Source organism: Cryphonectria parasitica, assembly GCF_011745365.1.
Source record: "Cryphonectria parasitica EP155 unplaced genomic scaffold M406scaffold_2, whole genome shotgun sequence".
Taxonomy (NCBI): domain Eukaryota; kingdom Fungi; phylum Ascomycota; class Sordariomycetes; order Diaporthales; family Cryphonectriaceae; genus Cryphonectria; species Cryphonectria parasitica.
The window spans coordinates 2,537,544-2,553,205 of record NW_024468910.1 but is presented as its reverse complement, the minus strand read 5'-3'; the positions used below and the strand labels follow the sequence as shown (position 1 = coordinate 2,553,205).

At 51.2% G+C, this 15,662-nt stretch overlaps 5 protein-coding genes and 1 non-coding gene across 6 annotated transcripts; 3 read left to right on the top strand and 3 right to left on the bottom strand.

The window, feature by feature from the left end:
• Window positions 1–1,077: 1,077 nt before the first annotated feature.
• Window positions 1,078–2,932, top strand: M406DRAFT_273076 (uncharacterized protein). Its single transcript, XM_040918170.1, has 4 exons — window positions 1,078–1,241; window positions 1,337–1,511; window positions 1,589–1,754; window positions 1,845–2,932. The coding sequence occupies exons 1-4, from the start codon at window positions 1,096–1,098 to the stop codon at window positions 2,858–2,860; spliced, it is 1,503 nt and encodes a 500-aa protein (XP_040779596.1). The 5' UTR covers window positions 1,078–1,095; the 3' UTR covers window positions 2,861–2,932.
• A 1,024-nt stretch (window positions 2,933–3,956) lies between these two features.
• Window positions 3,957–5,889, bottom strand: M406DRAFT_81875 (uncharacterized protein). The gene is made up of 2 exons (XM_040926022.1): window positions 5,219–5,889; window positions 3,957–5,102 (listed from the first exon to the last, which is right to left on the bottom strand). The coding sequence occupies exons 1-2, from the start codon at window positions 5,752–5,754 to the stop codon at window positions 4,169–4,171; spliced, it is 1,470 nt and encodes a 489-aa protein (XP_040779595.1). The 5' UTR covers window positions 5,755–5,889; the 3' UTR covers window positions 3,957–4,168.
• A 2,157-nt stretch (window positions 5,890–8,046) lies between these two features.
• On the top strand, window positions 8,047–9,425 carry M406DRAFT_286567 (Aldo/keto reductase). Its single transcript, XM_040918684.1, has 2 exons — window positions 8,047–8,106; window positions 8,180–9,425. The coding sequence occupies exon 2, from the start codon at window positions 8,238–8,240 to the stop codon at window positions 9,219–9,221; it is 984 nt and encodes a 327-aa protein (XP_040779594.1). The 5' UTR covers window positions 8,047–8,106; window positions 8,180–8,237; the 3' UTR covers window positions 9,222–9,425.
• A 612-nt stretch (window positions 9,426–10,037) lies between these two features.
• M406DRAFT_327059 (uncharacterized protein) lies at window positions 10,038–11,082 on the top strand (the record flags this gene model as incomplete). Its single annotated transcript, XM_040920165.1, has 3 exons — window positions 10,038–10,434; window positions 10,559–10,561; window positions 10,895–11,082. 3 exons carry the CDS (start codon window positions 10,038–10,040, stop codon window positions 11,080–11,082), a joined length of 588 nt encoding a protein of 195 aa, XP_040779593.1.
• A 274-nt stretch (window positions 11,083–11,356) lies between these two features.
• M406DRAFT_t31 lies at window positions 11,357–11,428 on the bottom strand. Its single transcript has one exon. It is a non-coding gene; the product is annotated as a tRNA-Arg (tRNA).
• Window positions 11,429–11,951: 523 nt separating this feature from the next.
• On the bottom strand, window positions 11,952–13,862 carry M406DRAFT_62735 (uncharacterized protein; the record flags this gene model as incomplete). The annotated part of the gene is made up of 4 exons (XM_040924797.1): window positions 11,952–11,995; window positions 12,026–12,591; window positions 12,682–13,425; window positions 13,513–13,862. 4 exons carry the CDS (start codon window positions 13,860–13,862, stop codon window positions 11,952–11,954), a joined length of 1,704 nt encoding a protein of 567 aa, XP_040779592.1.
• Between the last annotated feature and the right edge of the window lie 1,800 nt (window positions 13,863–15,662).

Genomic DNA, 15,662 nt, shown 5'->3' with positions numbered 1-15,662 from the left:
CACACTACATCTATTGTCAGCCTTGTCTCACAGTTTTTCTCACAAGGCTACTATCGAACACCCACGCACACACATACCCTCGAGTCCAGAATGGGCCGGATTTAGAGTACACACTTGCTAATTGATTGGTCTTAGCCACACAGCTCTGGCCACGACTCAGGGATCTAGAACTATGGGTTCCAGGCCTCCCCCAGAGTACCCCACGATTTGGATCCAGAGAGGTGGCTCAGCGGGTCAGACAAAAGATAACAGCAATCTGGACCACTAATCTACCCACTTTGAAGGCGAGCAGCAATAGCAGCAGCAGCAAAAAGAAGCCAGCGCGGTTCGTTGGTCAGGCCACGGACTGCCCACTGTATTCAACTAACGACTAATGGTGTTGTGTGTACAAAATCGACAACCCTGACGCGGGAGAGGGGGCGGGCTAGCTGCTAGGTTGCCAAGGCATCGTAAGAGGCGGTGGTTTCTTCATCGGGCCAAAAAAGCCACTGGACCCAAACGAAGATCGACCCGCGCGGCGGACATGGGCAGTCCCAGCGCAGACACAAATTACCACCCCCTTCCCCGACTAATGGTCGAGATAGGGGCAAAGTCAAGAGTAAAGCCGAAGGCTTATTTTTTTACCCTTCGTGTTGTTGTAAGTGAGATAAGGAAAGAAGCAAAAATACGCTATGAATGCATTGCCTGACTTATATTGATGTAGCTATATATTGATCGTGTTGCTCTTTTTGGCTGCATCGTCAAGCGCGCCCTTTCGCACTCTCCCCTCACCCAACCTTCTTCATTTACATCCGTGTGTTTCTCTGGCTGCAGCCAAGAAGTGGGTTCAATACTGCGTGTACCAAAACAATCACAAAGGAAGACAAGGGACAAACCCCGTCCATAGTCACCATGTTTGGTATTACCCGCTCTACGTCCAACTCGTCGGGCGACGACAGCGCCAAGAAGGAGAAGACGACTGCCGAGGACCTGCACCCTGTTGAGTCGACGCGGGTGGCCCGTATCTATGAGGACCCTGCTGCCCTAGACAACCTTGAGGACACACATATCGGCGAGTTTGGCACCAAGCGTGACCTCAAGGCCCGCCATGTTTCTATGATTGCCATTGCTGGTACAATCGGCACCGGTCTGTTCTTGGGTTCGGGTGCTGCGCTGGCCAATGGAGGCCCTGTGGGCTTCTTCTTGGGTTATACCATTGTTGGCTGTCTGGTTGGTATGATGATGTACTGCCTGGGTGAGATGTAAGTTGACTATTACAAACGACCTTTTCTTTTTCCCCTTTACTCAAACCATGCACTTGTGAGAGGCTTTTCTAACAATTTTTGTTTGATAATAGGACCGTCTTCGCTCCTAATATCGGCGGTTTCATCGAGATGGGCAACAAGTATATTTCACCAGAGATGGGATTCGCCATGGGTATCAACTACGTCCTCCTGACGGGTTTCACTGTTCCCACGGAAATCACAGCTATTGGTCTCATGATAGGATTTTGGGACGAGACATCTAGTCATGTAAGAACTCTACTTGCTGGCCTGGAGAAGTAAAGGAGATCTTGAGAGGGGTTCATGTGCTGACTTTTGTTACACAGCTTGCCGCATACATTGCCGTCTTCTTGGTGGTGTGTATTCTGACCAACTTCCTTGGAGTGAAATACTACGGAGAGATCGAGTTTTTCTTTGCCTGTCTCAAGATCGCCCTGCTGGTAGGGCTGATTATTTTCGGCATCGTTGCCAACACTGGTGGTGTCAATGGAGGTAGGTTTCCTTCCTCTCTCCTCCTTCCTTTTGTGGGAACATGTTTTTGCTCCACAGCAGCCAGGTACTGACAATGAGGACGATGAATAGTGTACACTGGTGGCAAGTACTGGCGCACCGAGCCCTTCAACGACACCTTTGGCGACCTTTCCCCTGTCAGCCTCGCCCGCTTCCTGGGCTTCTGGAAGGTCCTCACCCAGGCCGCTTTCGCCTATGGCGGTGTCGAGTCGATCGGTATCATCGCCGGTGAGGCGCACAACCCCCGCAAAACCATGAAGACGGCCACCAAGACGGTCTTTTACCGCATTGTCGGTCTGTACGTCACAGCCGTCATCATCATCGGCGTCAACGTCAGCCAGCACTCCCCCGAGCTGCTGTCGGCCGTCGCCGCCGGTGGCAGCACCGCCGCCTCGTCCCCCTTCGTCGTCATCTGCCAGCAGACGGGTGTCAAGGTGCTCCCCTCGGTCATCAACGCCATCGTCATGACCTCGGCCCTGTCGTCTGGCAACGAGAACGCCTACGGTCTCTCTCGCACCATGATGGCCCTCGCCCGTCAGCGCTCCATGCCGTCCGCCTTCCTCAAGACCAGCCGCGTCGGAACTCCTTACATGGGCGTCATCGTCGCCTTCTGCTTCGGCTGCCTGGCCTTCCTGTCCGTATCCAACGGTTCCGACCAGGCTTTCACCTGGCTGTCCAACCTCTCGGCCCTCAGCTCACTCATCGCCTGGACGTGCATCTGCATGTGCTATGTCCGCTTCAAGGGTGCCCTGGACGCCCAGGGCGTTGACCGCAAAAACCTCCCTCTCCGTGGATACTGCCAGCCCCTGATGGCCTATATCTGCATTTTCATGTTCATCATCATCCTGTTCTTCAACGGGTTCCAGGCGTTCCTGGGCAGCTTCAGCGTGGCGGACTTTTTCGCCAGCTACATCACGATTCCTGTTTTCGCCATCGCCTGGCTTGGATTCAGGCTGTACGGCGCGAGGGCTGGCAGGCCAGTCGGCATGACGCCTCTGGACCAGATTGACCTCAGCAGAGGACCTGAGGGGGCCCTGCGGGGGACCAAGTATGATCTGGGTGCGCCAGCCCAGATGGGACGTTTCTAGAGGGATAGATTCTAGAAAGAGAATAGAGATGGGGATTTGAGATAGATTAATATGATACCACGATACCTATTGAGTATATTTTTTGTGACTGTTCCAAAGTAGTATGGTCATGGCCGTCCCCAGCGCAGGCTGGAATATGTGCGTTCTACAAGAATCTTCACGAGGAGACATCCTGTGGAAGGGTTCGGACAGTGGCTGTCAAGGGTTGTAGTTCATGTGCCACTCCTTTCCTACGTGTCTCGAATCTCTGAAAGACTATCTCTGGAATTACTTTCGCTTGACACCCTCATGGCACATGATTCTGGTCAGATGCTCCCAGATGTGGCGAGCGGCCCATGGGGTCTGGACTGGCATGGCGACGAAGGAAGACTGAAGAGGCTTTGTGATTCATACGCGGTAACGATGTTGGCCGCAAAAGTCTGGTTCTTAGCCAGGGCTGACAATACTGTGTACATCGACTAGGCTGACTTTTTTTTTTTTTTTTTTTTTTTTTTTTTTTTTGTCTCGGAAAGATATCTCACACACCATACTGCGGACCCCCGAATCAAGTATCCCAGCCCATTACCGCCGATAATTGTTTTTTTCTTCTTTTTCTTTCAAATTGTTATCATAGGTTGGGTACCAAGTATTTCGTACTTATGGCGGTTAGTACTTAATAAGTAATCGGTAAGTACCGTGCATTGATGATCATAAATCCATTGCATCTTATGCATTCAATGGCTGCCGATGATCACCGCCAATTTATTTTATGGAGCCTTCGGAACAGTACGGGCCATGTCCGGAGGAAGTCGCTTTATCCGCTGCAACCAGGTGGGTCTCAGTGTATTTTTAAAAGTGGAAGAAGGCCTCTGCGCATGGACAAGAGTGGTGATCGATCAGCAGTACACCCAAGTCCTAGATGCTGGCGGTGACAAAGTGATGTGCCTCGTTTTTTTTTTTTGAGAGAGAGACAGCCGATCTAACCGGAATAGCTTTGATCGTGCATGCAGGCTGGTGGAGCATTGCTGACCACCGCACCGGAAAGGCACCGACAGAATGGGCGAGTTTATTGAGCGACTTCACATGGTGTGGCAGAAGAAATGTTTTGTCTGTGTTTGACAAAGTCGATACATGCATTGTGATGAGACTCTTTGAGTCCCCCGTCGTGAAGGTCTTTATTCTTTCGTGCGCAAGGCAGATGTGGAAAGGATGAAAGAAAAAAGTCTAATATAAACCCAGTACCCAGAAAATAAACCACCATCCCAACGCCTCAAGGCAGTCGCAGCTCAAGCTCTTTGACCTGCAAGCACCTCGTAAACAAATAGATTCCTACACCTCAATGGCGTGGTTGCCCTCGGCGTGCAGAGGGTTCATGCTCTCGTCAAAATGCATCTTGAAATCGTCGCCCAGCTGCTTCCGCAGCGCCGTCTTGACCGCCTCGAGGACGTTCGGGAACACGCCAAAGTTGGCTGGGTTGTTCTCATCATTATCGCCGCCCTGAAACACACCGGTACGCACCAGACATGTGTTCCAGCCGTACATGTTGCCGCCGATGATGTCCGAGGCAGGGTTGTCACCGACCATGTAGATGTTCTCGGGCAGCCTCTCCTCGCCGTGCAGCTCCTCCATCCAGCTGGCCATGACCTCGTCGGCGTACTTGTACGTGGCCATCTCGGGCTTGCCGTAGACCACACGCTCCAGGTCCACACCCGTCAGCGAGCGGTACATGGCCTCGAGACCGATGCGGAATGCACCCTGCGACATGCGCGGGTATGGGTGCTCCGTAGGGCACAGCATGTCGCCCTGGCTGAAGTAGATGGGGATGCGCTGCGACACGGGGTCCTTGGCCAGCGTGTGGAACCGCCCGTTCTCGGACCGCAGCAGGTCGACAATGATCTGCATGTCGGTCGCGTAGTCGCGGCTGTCGCTGAAGACGAGGATCGCCTCGATGTTGACCTTGGAGAAGTCACGAGGGCGAGAGGTGGCGCGCTCCGCGTCGGTGAAGACCCGGTAGGGGGCGATGGTTGGGTCCCATGCGATGATGTCGTTGGGCACCACGATGTCCTTGAAGCCGTACTGCTCTGCGACGTCGCGGCACTTGTAGCCCTCGCCACCGACCACCAGGACAGTGTTGTAGTACTCGGACAGCGCCGACATGGGCGTGTGCGACTGGATGAATTGGTCCACGTGGACGGGCTGGCCGAGAATCTTGGACAGCTGCTCGCAGCGTGCCTGTTCAGGCTTACCGGAGCCGTTTGTGAGGCTTGTTGAAGGAAAACAAAAATGTTAGCATAGAGTTCTAAAGCCCCAAGGAGAGATTTTCGTCTTGTATGCCGTAGGCAGTGGGTTGGTATGTGAACAGTGCGGTGTGAAACTTACAAGATGTGAGGAATCTTGATGCCGAGCTCGTTCTCGCCATTCAGAATCTCCAGGGCCTTGCGACCCTCGGGAATCAGACGATCACCGTGAACAAGCACACCATCAATATCGAAGGCAAAAGCCATGTTCTTGGCCTTCTTCACCTTCTCCGTCTCGATGGTCTGCACCTGAGATGCCAGCAGAGCACGAGTGGGCTGGATGGCTGGCATGCCAGGCCTGGTCGGCCGACCCGTCCCAGACTCCCGCGCATCAGGGTAGTGGACGGACGACAGGCGAGACTGTCTCGAGGCTCTTCTTGGGATAGGCAGCGAAGCGCCAAAAGAATTGCGCGACCCCCGTCTGTCCTTCATGGACGGCGACACGCTCAGATTGTGCATGTACTTGGCTGCCTCGGACACAGAGGACCGGGTGGCGGGCACCTCGATGGCGCCCTCGCCGTGCTCGCCTGGGACTGGAATGCCTGCTTCCGTCTTGGCTGAACCATTCTGGTGACCGTTGGTCTCGACGGCAATGTCGGAGTCCTCAAAAGCAACCATCTTGAAAGACGTTGAAGGGAGGAAAGGATGTGGTGGAGGGGGTATCAAAATAAAGTTGGAGTAGTTATGTATGGGAATGTGTTTGTCGTGTTCGTTGTGGACTTATATGCTAAAACACCACAGAGCTGAAAGAGGGTATATCATCAAGTAACGACAAGAGTTGTCCTTCTTCTGTCAGCGGGAGCGTGGGCTCTTCAAACGTTTAAATACCTGCCGTCCCAGAGGTCAAATCTCCTTTCCACCTCGGATGACTACGGGATTGTATTTTTTCTTCTTCTTTTCTCTCCTTCGTTCGAGCTGGAGCTTTCCCCCTATCGCTCAACCCATCCTCAACCCAGGGCCTTGTTACTTGAGGCCACGCGGTGAGCTAGAGGACGGCAGCATCCTGGTTCACGTCGAAACGGGACGAAAGACATGATGATCCATCCATCATCCTGCCATGTACATTTTACAGTGCATGGTAAGTTAGTACGTACTTGGCCAAGGTATTCCGTGCCAAGTGTACTGTCTACATTCCCGCCGCGAGATGCGCCGGCGTTGAGACGTCAGAGAACGACAAAGAAAGCATGTCGTCAATACCTGGCGTCAGCCTTCCAAGGTATGGAACGGGAACCTTGACGCTTATCCGTAATCTATAATGGAGCTGTTCTTGGACAAGTCGGCACAGCGATGGGACCCTGACTCGCCTGGGAACGTCATCGCGCCACAATTATCGCGACAAATTCACGCGAACAGGGAGCCGTAGGAGGGAACGAGAGGAGACATGGAGACAGTCTTGACAGTGCCCACAAGCACTGAGTGTGAGGATAGAGGTGGGCGGGGGGAGACGGCACACGGCAGACTGTGTCTCTGCATGAAACAAAGGCTGCGGCTGTGAGTTGTACTGTGTGCTGTATAGGGCAGAATATGGAGCAAGATAATGGACCAGATGGTGAATGGTGTGTGAGCACTCGCGTCAGCCAGATCCGCAGCTTCGTACGATAAGGTTTTTTTGCGGTGAAAAGTAAAAAATTAGGGGCTAGACGTTGGACGAATGCAGGCATGGGCGCAGAGCCGCAGAAACTGTCAGCGTTCATAGGTGGCGGCTCATCAGTGCTTGGGGCTGCTAACTGAAGTCGGCCTTCCCCGAGCCAACCTCGTTCGTTATAGCCAGCGTTTACTACGTAGTAAGTTTTTTTGTTAGGTTTTTCTCTCTCTGTCTCTCTCCCTCCCTTCGATTTTACCCCCTCCTCTCCTTCTTTTCCATTTGTTCCAAAATCTTCCCTATCCCCTGGCTAAACCCCTTCGGAAGGGACAGCAAAGACCCTGATACGCTGCATAATCTTCAGGGAAGCCATCCACCGGAAAAGGGCCGTGTTTTCTAGGTACAGGACCATATAATGGTCTCCGCCTGGCGGCATGTTTGCGGATCCTCAGCGGGCCGGGTGATGTCACAAAACCGGGCCTCGGATAAAATCTCTGTTCGGTAAGATCCAGGCGGCAACGGTGACTTGAAGATCGGGGCACCGCCTGCCTGGTGATCCTCTGTCGGCCTTGCTCAAGAGAGACTTGTCAGAATGCTGGCCTTGCGCGCATAAAGTCGTGTACCAGAATAACTAAAAACCTAATCTACAGTCTTTGTACTGGTGACCCTTGCGTCACCTGAAAACCCCAGGGACCCTTTTTCACATGCCTGACGTCTGATTCGACCTTGATTTCTCTAGTGAAACCGCCTGTTCCGTAAACAGGACCCGCTGTCACCTCCTTCTGGTGGGATCGGCTGTCACCTAAAAGGTACTGTTTGACTGGGACAATATTGGCACCCTTGACTTATTCAAGTCATGTCAAACAGAGTTGGAGCGATGAATAAGTCGTGGCGATGATCCCAGAAAAAGAGGAAAAGAAGAGAAAAGAAAAATTAACTTTTTTTTTCACCGTACGACAAAGCAAACTATGACACTGTGGCGACAAGCCAAGGAAATAATGCGGCTGTCGTTGGGGCCAAGATGATGCAATGCCCAAGAAAGAACATTGAAGGGAAAAAGGCCAACGAAAAGAAAGAGAGAGAAAAGACGCGCTCTCCCTTGATGAATAATCAATCGGTCGCTCGCCGAAGGGTTTTCCAAGGGAGGCCCTAACTCTAAAATGCTGACGCCCTCTCCTTGATCACCACAGTACGAATACTCACAGTCCTGTCGAGTCAAACCCTGATTATAGTATACATACTACGTAGTCTTGATATTTGCTCGTCCTGTCAACGCCGTCATACTTGAGAGTTGACACAATACTTTGACCGACTTTCATATAGACAACAACACATACGTCCTTATCCTACACACTACTCATCGAGGCATTTTTAAGACACAACTTCCAGTAAGTTGGCACTCACCTTATCTTCCTCTATCCTCTAAAGACTCTCAGAAGAGTACTAACTGACATCATGTAGCATTATCTTTCCTTATCTGAAGGAGTATAAACCACAAAATTACAGCAACACCACGAATATGGCTCAGCACACGTTCACTCTCAACAATGGCGTCAAGATGCCCGGCCTTGGCTTCGGCACCTTTGCTAGCGAGGGCGCCAAGGGTGAGAGCTACAGGGCCGTCCAGAAAGCTCTCGAGGTTGGCTACCGGCACCTGGACTGCGCCGCCTTCTACCAGAATGAGGACGAGGTCGGCGATGCCATCCGGGACTACATCAAGGAGAATCCGGGTAAACTGAAGCGCGAGGACCTCTTCATCTGCACCAAGGTCTGGAACCACCTGCACCAGCCCGAAGACGTGAAGTGGTCGTTGGAGGAGTCACTGCGCAAGCTCGGCCTCGATTACGTCGACCTGTTCCTCGTCCACTGGCCCATCGCCTCGGAGAGGACCGAGGACTACCAGCCAAAACTCGGCGCCGACGGCAAGTATGTGATCAACAAGGAGCTCACTGAGAACCCTGAGCCGACATGGCGCGCCATGGAGGAGATCAACCAGTCCGGCAAGGCCCGCGCCATCGGTGTCTCCAACTGGACCATCGATGGCCTGAAGAAGCTCTTCTCCTATGCCAAGATCAAGCCCACCGTCAATCAGATCGAAATCCACCCTTTCCTCCCCAACGAGGAGCTGGTCAAGTTCTGTTTGGAGAACGGCGTCCTGCCCGAGGCCTACTCGCCCCTCGGCTCTCAGGACCAGGTGCCCAATACCGGCGAGAAGGTGCGCACAAACAAGACACTGAACGAGGTGGCCGATCGCAGCGGCCACACCCTCGCCCAGGTGCTACTGGCATGGGGCCTGCGGAGGGGCTACGCCGTCCTGCCCAAGAGCTCCACGCCGAGCCGCATCGAGAGCAACTTTCATGTCCCAGAGCTGTCCAATGACGACTTTGAGGCTGTGAACAGCGTGGCCAAGGGACGGCACACGCGCTTTGTGAACATGAAGGACACTTTTGGCTACAACGTCTGGCCTGAGGAGTCTCTAGAGAACGGCACTGCTGTTGCTTGATTGACTTATTTTTTGTTTCCTTAATTTTTACGAACCCAGTCTCTCACGGGCGAGACAGGGCGATGGACACATATATGAAGGCGCTAGAAGAAAAAGATGGAGATTCCCATATATATTTAGATACCACATCTGGGGACGAGATCATCAACTATAAGCAGAGATAGACTTGATTTCTGAAATGAAGCGGATTCGTCTTTTCAGCCTAACACAGCAGAATTTGCTTGCGCAGCAGCGAAAGTGATACCAGTTGTGATAGGTACATGCTCACAAAGACCTTTCAAAATGCATAGAGTTTTTGTAGTTCTGAAGCTATGGGGAGATACAGTAGGTTTGTTAACACTTATGCAGGCTGTCGGCTTGTGCATGGTTCATTGCTTTTGACATAAAGGCTTTGACAAGTGTTTCGCGACCCTTCAGAAGTCATGTAATGCCTTTGAGGCAGGTTTCTTTGCTGCGTGGGTCAATGGACCAAAACCAAGAACTTGTCCCCCACTAGTTGTATTTAACACACCGTCCTCCCACACATATTGCCCCGTCAAAGTATAATAGCATTGTATTCAAATTGGCAACTGATACGACACCTTCAATGATATAATCTGCATTTCCAGCCTCTCGAAGTCAAACGTTCGTTGAACATCCAGGTCAGAGACGAGAAATTTAAGAGAGTAAAAAGACGAGATGAATACCACCAACCTCCCTCCTGTTTACATGCCCCTTGTATATATTGCACAGGCTCTATATGAGAACCAGCATGTCTGCGGACACTGCTCTTGGAGCGTCTTGCGGAGTTTCGTAGCTAACTATTACGGAACAACAATGGATGAAGTCCTCAGAATTCTACCGCACCTGTGTCAAGGTGTGTTCCTGGATTACTCGGGCGCCCGGGGCCAGAAGTACCTGCAGAAGAACGGCTCGATGCTGCTCAGCTACGTCTCTGGCGCCGACAAGGCCCAGTTGTGGTTTGTTATTGAAGGGCAATTCCAATACTCTGACATTTTCGCCAGAAATATGGGCACCTTCTTGAACAACCACCGTGACAGGATGGCCATCCTGCCATTTGGGCCTGGATGCACATGCACTGACAAGAGCGTCCTGGAGGTAGATATCGGGATGCAGCCTCAAGCGCTTTTCCAGAGGATTTGGAGCAACTACCTTGATCATGGGGCCAGGCTCATGGTGCAGTCTACCGCAACTCGATTATCGCCTACTGAACGTGAGCAATTGCAGCAAGCCGATCTTTTTGAAGCATTTCTTCTCGTCTGGACTCAGAAGATTGTCGAAGCCACATCACTCAAATAAGTTCGAGCGGGAAAATAAAAGGTAGGTTGGCGCAATAGATGGTGAGTACTGTTTATCAGATAGTATGCACGCCTTAGCATCCAATATCTCGTAAATATTATAACCTATTATTATCGTTTCTCGGCTTTTCTTGCATCTTTGAAACGTCTTCATGAACAGATCGTTATGCTATCCCCTATCCCACTTGTCTGCGCATATACAAATTTCAATGTTTCGAAAACAAACAAGTTCTACATCCCACATCACCTTATTCGCCATAGAATACCGCAAGGTCCCTCCCTTTCTACGCCTAGAGCTGGTCGATATGCAAGCTTTGAACGAGTCCATCCGTGTCTATCAGACCTGCAAATTGATCGCGTGACGCGAATTTCTAGCTGGATGGTACAATCTCGGTACCCAAGCCATGGTGGATAACTTCATTGATCAATATCAAGGGCTGCTCTTGCAGAACTATTTGTCTGTTTCATCCTACTGGGAGAAGTACGCAAAACATGTGCCCGAGTACGTATCGTTCCTTAGACCTGTTGACGCGCAGAACCTGTGGATCGCTACTCTGGACTGACCTTGGTCGATCGGGAGAACAAGACACTGAGATTTCTCCGACTCTGTTGCCAAAATAAATGTCGAAGTCTTGCATGAGAACCAAATTTCTTGAATCCTGCCGTTCTGCTCCAAGATCAACTTTTCAGAAAGCCTCTCGCGTCCTCCCCCCCCCCCCGGAAACCCAGAAGCGCAAAAACTATAGCACCCTCAGAGGTCCATTTTAGCCTGTGAATGCACGCTGAACAAAAGAGACAAAAGAACAAAAGATGAACTTGATGAGTCCTTTGTTGATTTGATCTGCACAGGGGTCGAACCTGTAATCTCCTGATTCGTAGTCAGACGCCTTGCCATTGGGCCAGCAGACCTACTGATTGTTGAAAAACGCATGAAAACTCAGAATCTAAGTATGTTGATGAGGTGGAGTCTGCGGGAGAGAATTTTGGTGGAGTGGAGACCAGCTCGTCCAAATCTTGATTAGTGTTGTGACACTTGCCATTGGGCCAACAGACTGATCATGACTGTTGAATTTTGATTCAGGATCAATGATTCTGAATCGCAGATGGGGTGGAGTCGAGGTTCGGAAGGCCCGTTTCACCAAGACGTGCATACTATGTACAATGAGTATAGCGAAAAGTGTAATGCTAATGTACGGAATGGGTTCGAGTCAAATGTAGGAAGGAGGACTGGCTTGTTCAACGTCTCGACTGCCGAGACAGTGTCTAATTACAACTGCTGAGTATCTGAAATATCTAAGACGGTGTTCTAATCAGTGAATGAGATTTTCGCATCACTCCTTGTTTCCAATGTCGTGCCGAGCGTCGTATATGTACCAAACAATCTTTTAGGGCGTAGAATGATAGCAAAATCTGGAATCGTCTTCCAGTCTATTCATTTCTCACCCTTGTCGTCTGCTACAGCCTCGGTAGCCAGGCCTTTCTCACCCTCGCGCCCGTCGTGCAGACTGTCACTTGTCCTGACTTCTCCCTGACCTATGACTTCACTCTGCTCGTCAGCCCTCCAAAAGTCCTTCTTGCCTTTCGCCAACCTCTTCGTCCACGGTGGCAGGAGGCCGCCTTGGATCTTATACGTCCACTCTTCTTTCTCGTGCTTGTTGGGTGGGACAATGCGTCCGCCCGAGACCTTCTCGAGCACCCATACCGTCGTGTTGAGTACGATGTAAACGCAGATACCAGCAATGAGGCCGTCCGCGATCGAGTAGGAAAAGGGCATGAGGGCGATGGTGACGAAGGCGGGAATGCTGTCGCCAGGGTAGCGCCAGTTAATCTCCGTCACAGAGAGTGTCATCATGCTCCCCACGAGGACCAGCACGCAGCCTGTCGCCCAAGGAGGAATGGAAGCAAAGATCGGGGCGAAGAATATGGAGATGAAGAAACATATTCCCGCCGTCATGGCAGTAAGACCAGTCTTGCCGCCTTCACCGATGCCCGCACCACTCTCAACAAATGCTGTCACCGGCGGGCAGCCGAGAAGAGCACCAATCGAGATGCAAATCGAATCTACCATGTAGCTGAAATTAAAAAAAAAAAAAAAAAAAAACATTAACAAACATTCATGAACGAGATTGGGGGGGGGGGGTTGCGCTGGGAACAAAACTCACGCCAAAGTGGAACCCTCGAAATCCTGGGTCACAGGATCGACCAGGTCGGCGTATCTGGCCATCGAGTACAGAGTGCCGGTACAGTCCAGAATGTCGACGTAGAGGAACGTAATGAGCGCCAAGCCGAACTGACCGCCATACTGAGCGATGTCCCAATCCTGCACATTCAGGGTCTTCCTAATCGGGTGGAAGCTGACTACCTGCTTGAAAAAGTCAAAGGCATCGTCGCCGGCGGCCGTGTAGGGAAAGTATGTTACAGAGGTCGTACGAGGCCACGAGATGATGGAGACCAGAATGATGCCAAAGAGAATGGCTCCTTTCACCCGATAGATCAAGAGCAGACTTGTCAGGATTCCGCCGCAAAAGATGCCGATCCACATGCGTGGGTTGCGCATTTTGGCCCCGTCAGGACACAAGCCGGTGTCTGGGTCGCGTAACGCATCCACACAGCCGGCCAGCGTGGTGGGCGTGTCTGTCGCGCCAACGATGAGACCGATGCCCTCCGAGTAGGTCAGGCCAATGAGTGTCAGGAACAGGCCGATGCCGACGGAAGTTGCGAGCTTGATGGACCGTGGGATAGCACGTGCGAGCCACTGTCGCATGCCGAAGAGTGCGAGGGCAAAGAAAATCCAGCCCTCAACGAAGATGGCCGTCAATGCAACCTGGTAAGGGACGCCATTTCCGAGGACCACAGTATAACTGAAGTAGGCATTCAGCCCCATGCCAGGGGCAAGTCCGACGGGTCTACGAAGTCGTCAGTTGGGATCAACACTCGCCTCTCGCTCCTGGGGGGAAAAGGGGCCCGCTGGGGGTGAGGAGGAAGCCACTCACAAGTTTGCGAACAAACCCATGCAGAATGAGGACAGCGCAGAAATGGCAGCCGTGGCAGTGACGAGGTCTCTCTTGATCTCATTCACGCACAGCAAATAATCTTCGTTATTCGCACACATTGGATCATCCGCTCCACCGTTGCAGACACATGTGCCTCCAGTATCTGCCACAATGCTCGAATTCACGGCTATAATGTAGGCCATGGCGAAGAAGGTGGCCAAGCCAGCGCGAAGCTCAGTAAAGAAGAAAGACCCGTTGCGGGCCTTCTTGTGGCCGGACCCTTCAAGCCGAAACCATCTTCCGATCGGGCTTCGCGCTACCCTCTCATTGATGGTGTGCACCAAAGTCATCTTGTGCCTGTCTGTCGGTATTGCTATAGCTGCCAGAAGACTTCCACTGTTGCCCTTGAGCAGTTCCGTTGTCGTTGTTGTTGTTGCAACACCACCACCAAGCACCGGGCACCAGAGGTAGGCGTAGCCCCCTCAGCGACGGTACTACGAGTAAGTGATTTAAGTTGGCGCGGGATTGGTAGGCTTGGGAGCTCACAAAGAGTCTCGATCGAACCCCAAAATGATTTATGAACAGCAAAACTGGAAGATATTCGGAAGAACGAGAAAAAAAAAAGTCCCCCGACCCGAAATTATATTATTTGCATATTCTTCGCAATCTTCAATCGGGCGGAAACAACAGCTCTAGAACTTTTCCACGTTGACCCTAAGTGCTTGGCCCATTGTGCCAAGGCGCCGACCTTATCTCTCCAAGGAGCGAGTGTAAGCCGGTTCTTTGAAACGAGTAAGAACTACGCTTTTTTATCTCTCTTGGCAGGATATGAGTGGATGAGCCCCGAGGCCAAGACTTGAATATTTCCACCTGATGCATATGCCTCGGTGACGCGCGTAAGTAATAGTGATAAGTAACCATTATCTGGGGCCTCGTAGTAGGAATGATTGACAAATTGACAGATATAAACTTCTATAGTGACTATTGTTTTCTTCTCTCCTTTCACCGTCTTAGTGCTTGATGCAGAAGTCGTTCAAGGTTTCATACTTACTACTAACACAAATGCCAACGCCACCACATATGCATTTCAACAAATTACTCGTGTGGTAAGTTTGGATCAATTGGGAACGATTGCCGGTAGAAATTAGCATTTCCTTGGACTGCAGTCAGACCTAGCCAGTAACTGTCTGTGCCTTCCAGACATCGCAATAAAAATACTCCTAAAGAGGGGGGGGGGTCTTTAGTTGCATGGCGAAATAGAAATTCCATCTTAGAGTACGATGAAAACAAGATGCGACAATGTTAAATCGCATCAGGTCTTACACTGCCTACAGTCTGTACCTTATCAGCCAGCTCCTACAAGTCTTCCTCGCCCAGGATGCCGTCCCACTTGAATTACACCAGATACAGTCGCAGGCTCCAGCTGGAATTCTTGTCTCAGTGGCTCAAATTCTCGACCGCAATCTTGGGCACGAAAACCAGTGTCACTAAGATACCTAGTAGAAAAGAAATCACGCGTAATGGCAAATGCTCACTTCTCCTAAGCGTGTTCTAGATGGGCGTGAATTCCTCCGTGCCAAGCACCGTATCTATCTTGCCACATGCGGCGCTTATTTTGTAGCAAGTTTTATGTACACTTGAGGCGTAGCTCTCGCTCGACATGAGCTTAGTTAGCATGACTGCTTCGCGTCAGGACGTAGAAGACCATCAACAGCGGCAAGATATGGATCGCCTAATCGTACGGCAGCCCAATTAGGAGTTCAAATGCTATGAACCCCGAGAAGCCAATTAATATCATGTTCTTCTGGCAGAAGCAGGCACGGGGGAGTGCGCGGAGGAGAAATTTGTAGTAAGCTTTTTACTTGAGATAGATCTGCTTGGCCTCACGCGCTTTGAGGGGGAAAAAGAAGGAAGCAACACTCTTACAGTCTTTTATCAACTGTTTCTCTATATAACAAAGAGCAAAATACGTAGAGGAAGCAAAAGCAATGCATGAGCACTCACGGGCGTAGAAAATCAGTCAACGATACGAGAAAAGAGAATAGAGGTCAAAGGTGCCGAGGGCAACAACCCCACCAATAGATTATACTACTGCCATATCCCTAATTAGGGTCCGAAGACGATGAAAAAAGAAAAAAAACGCCCCACTT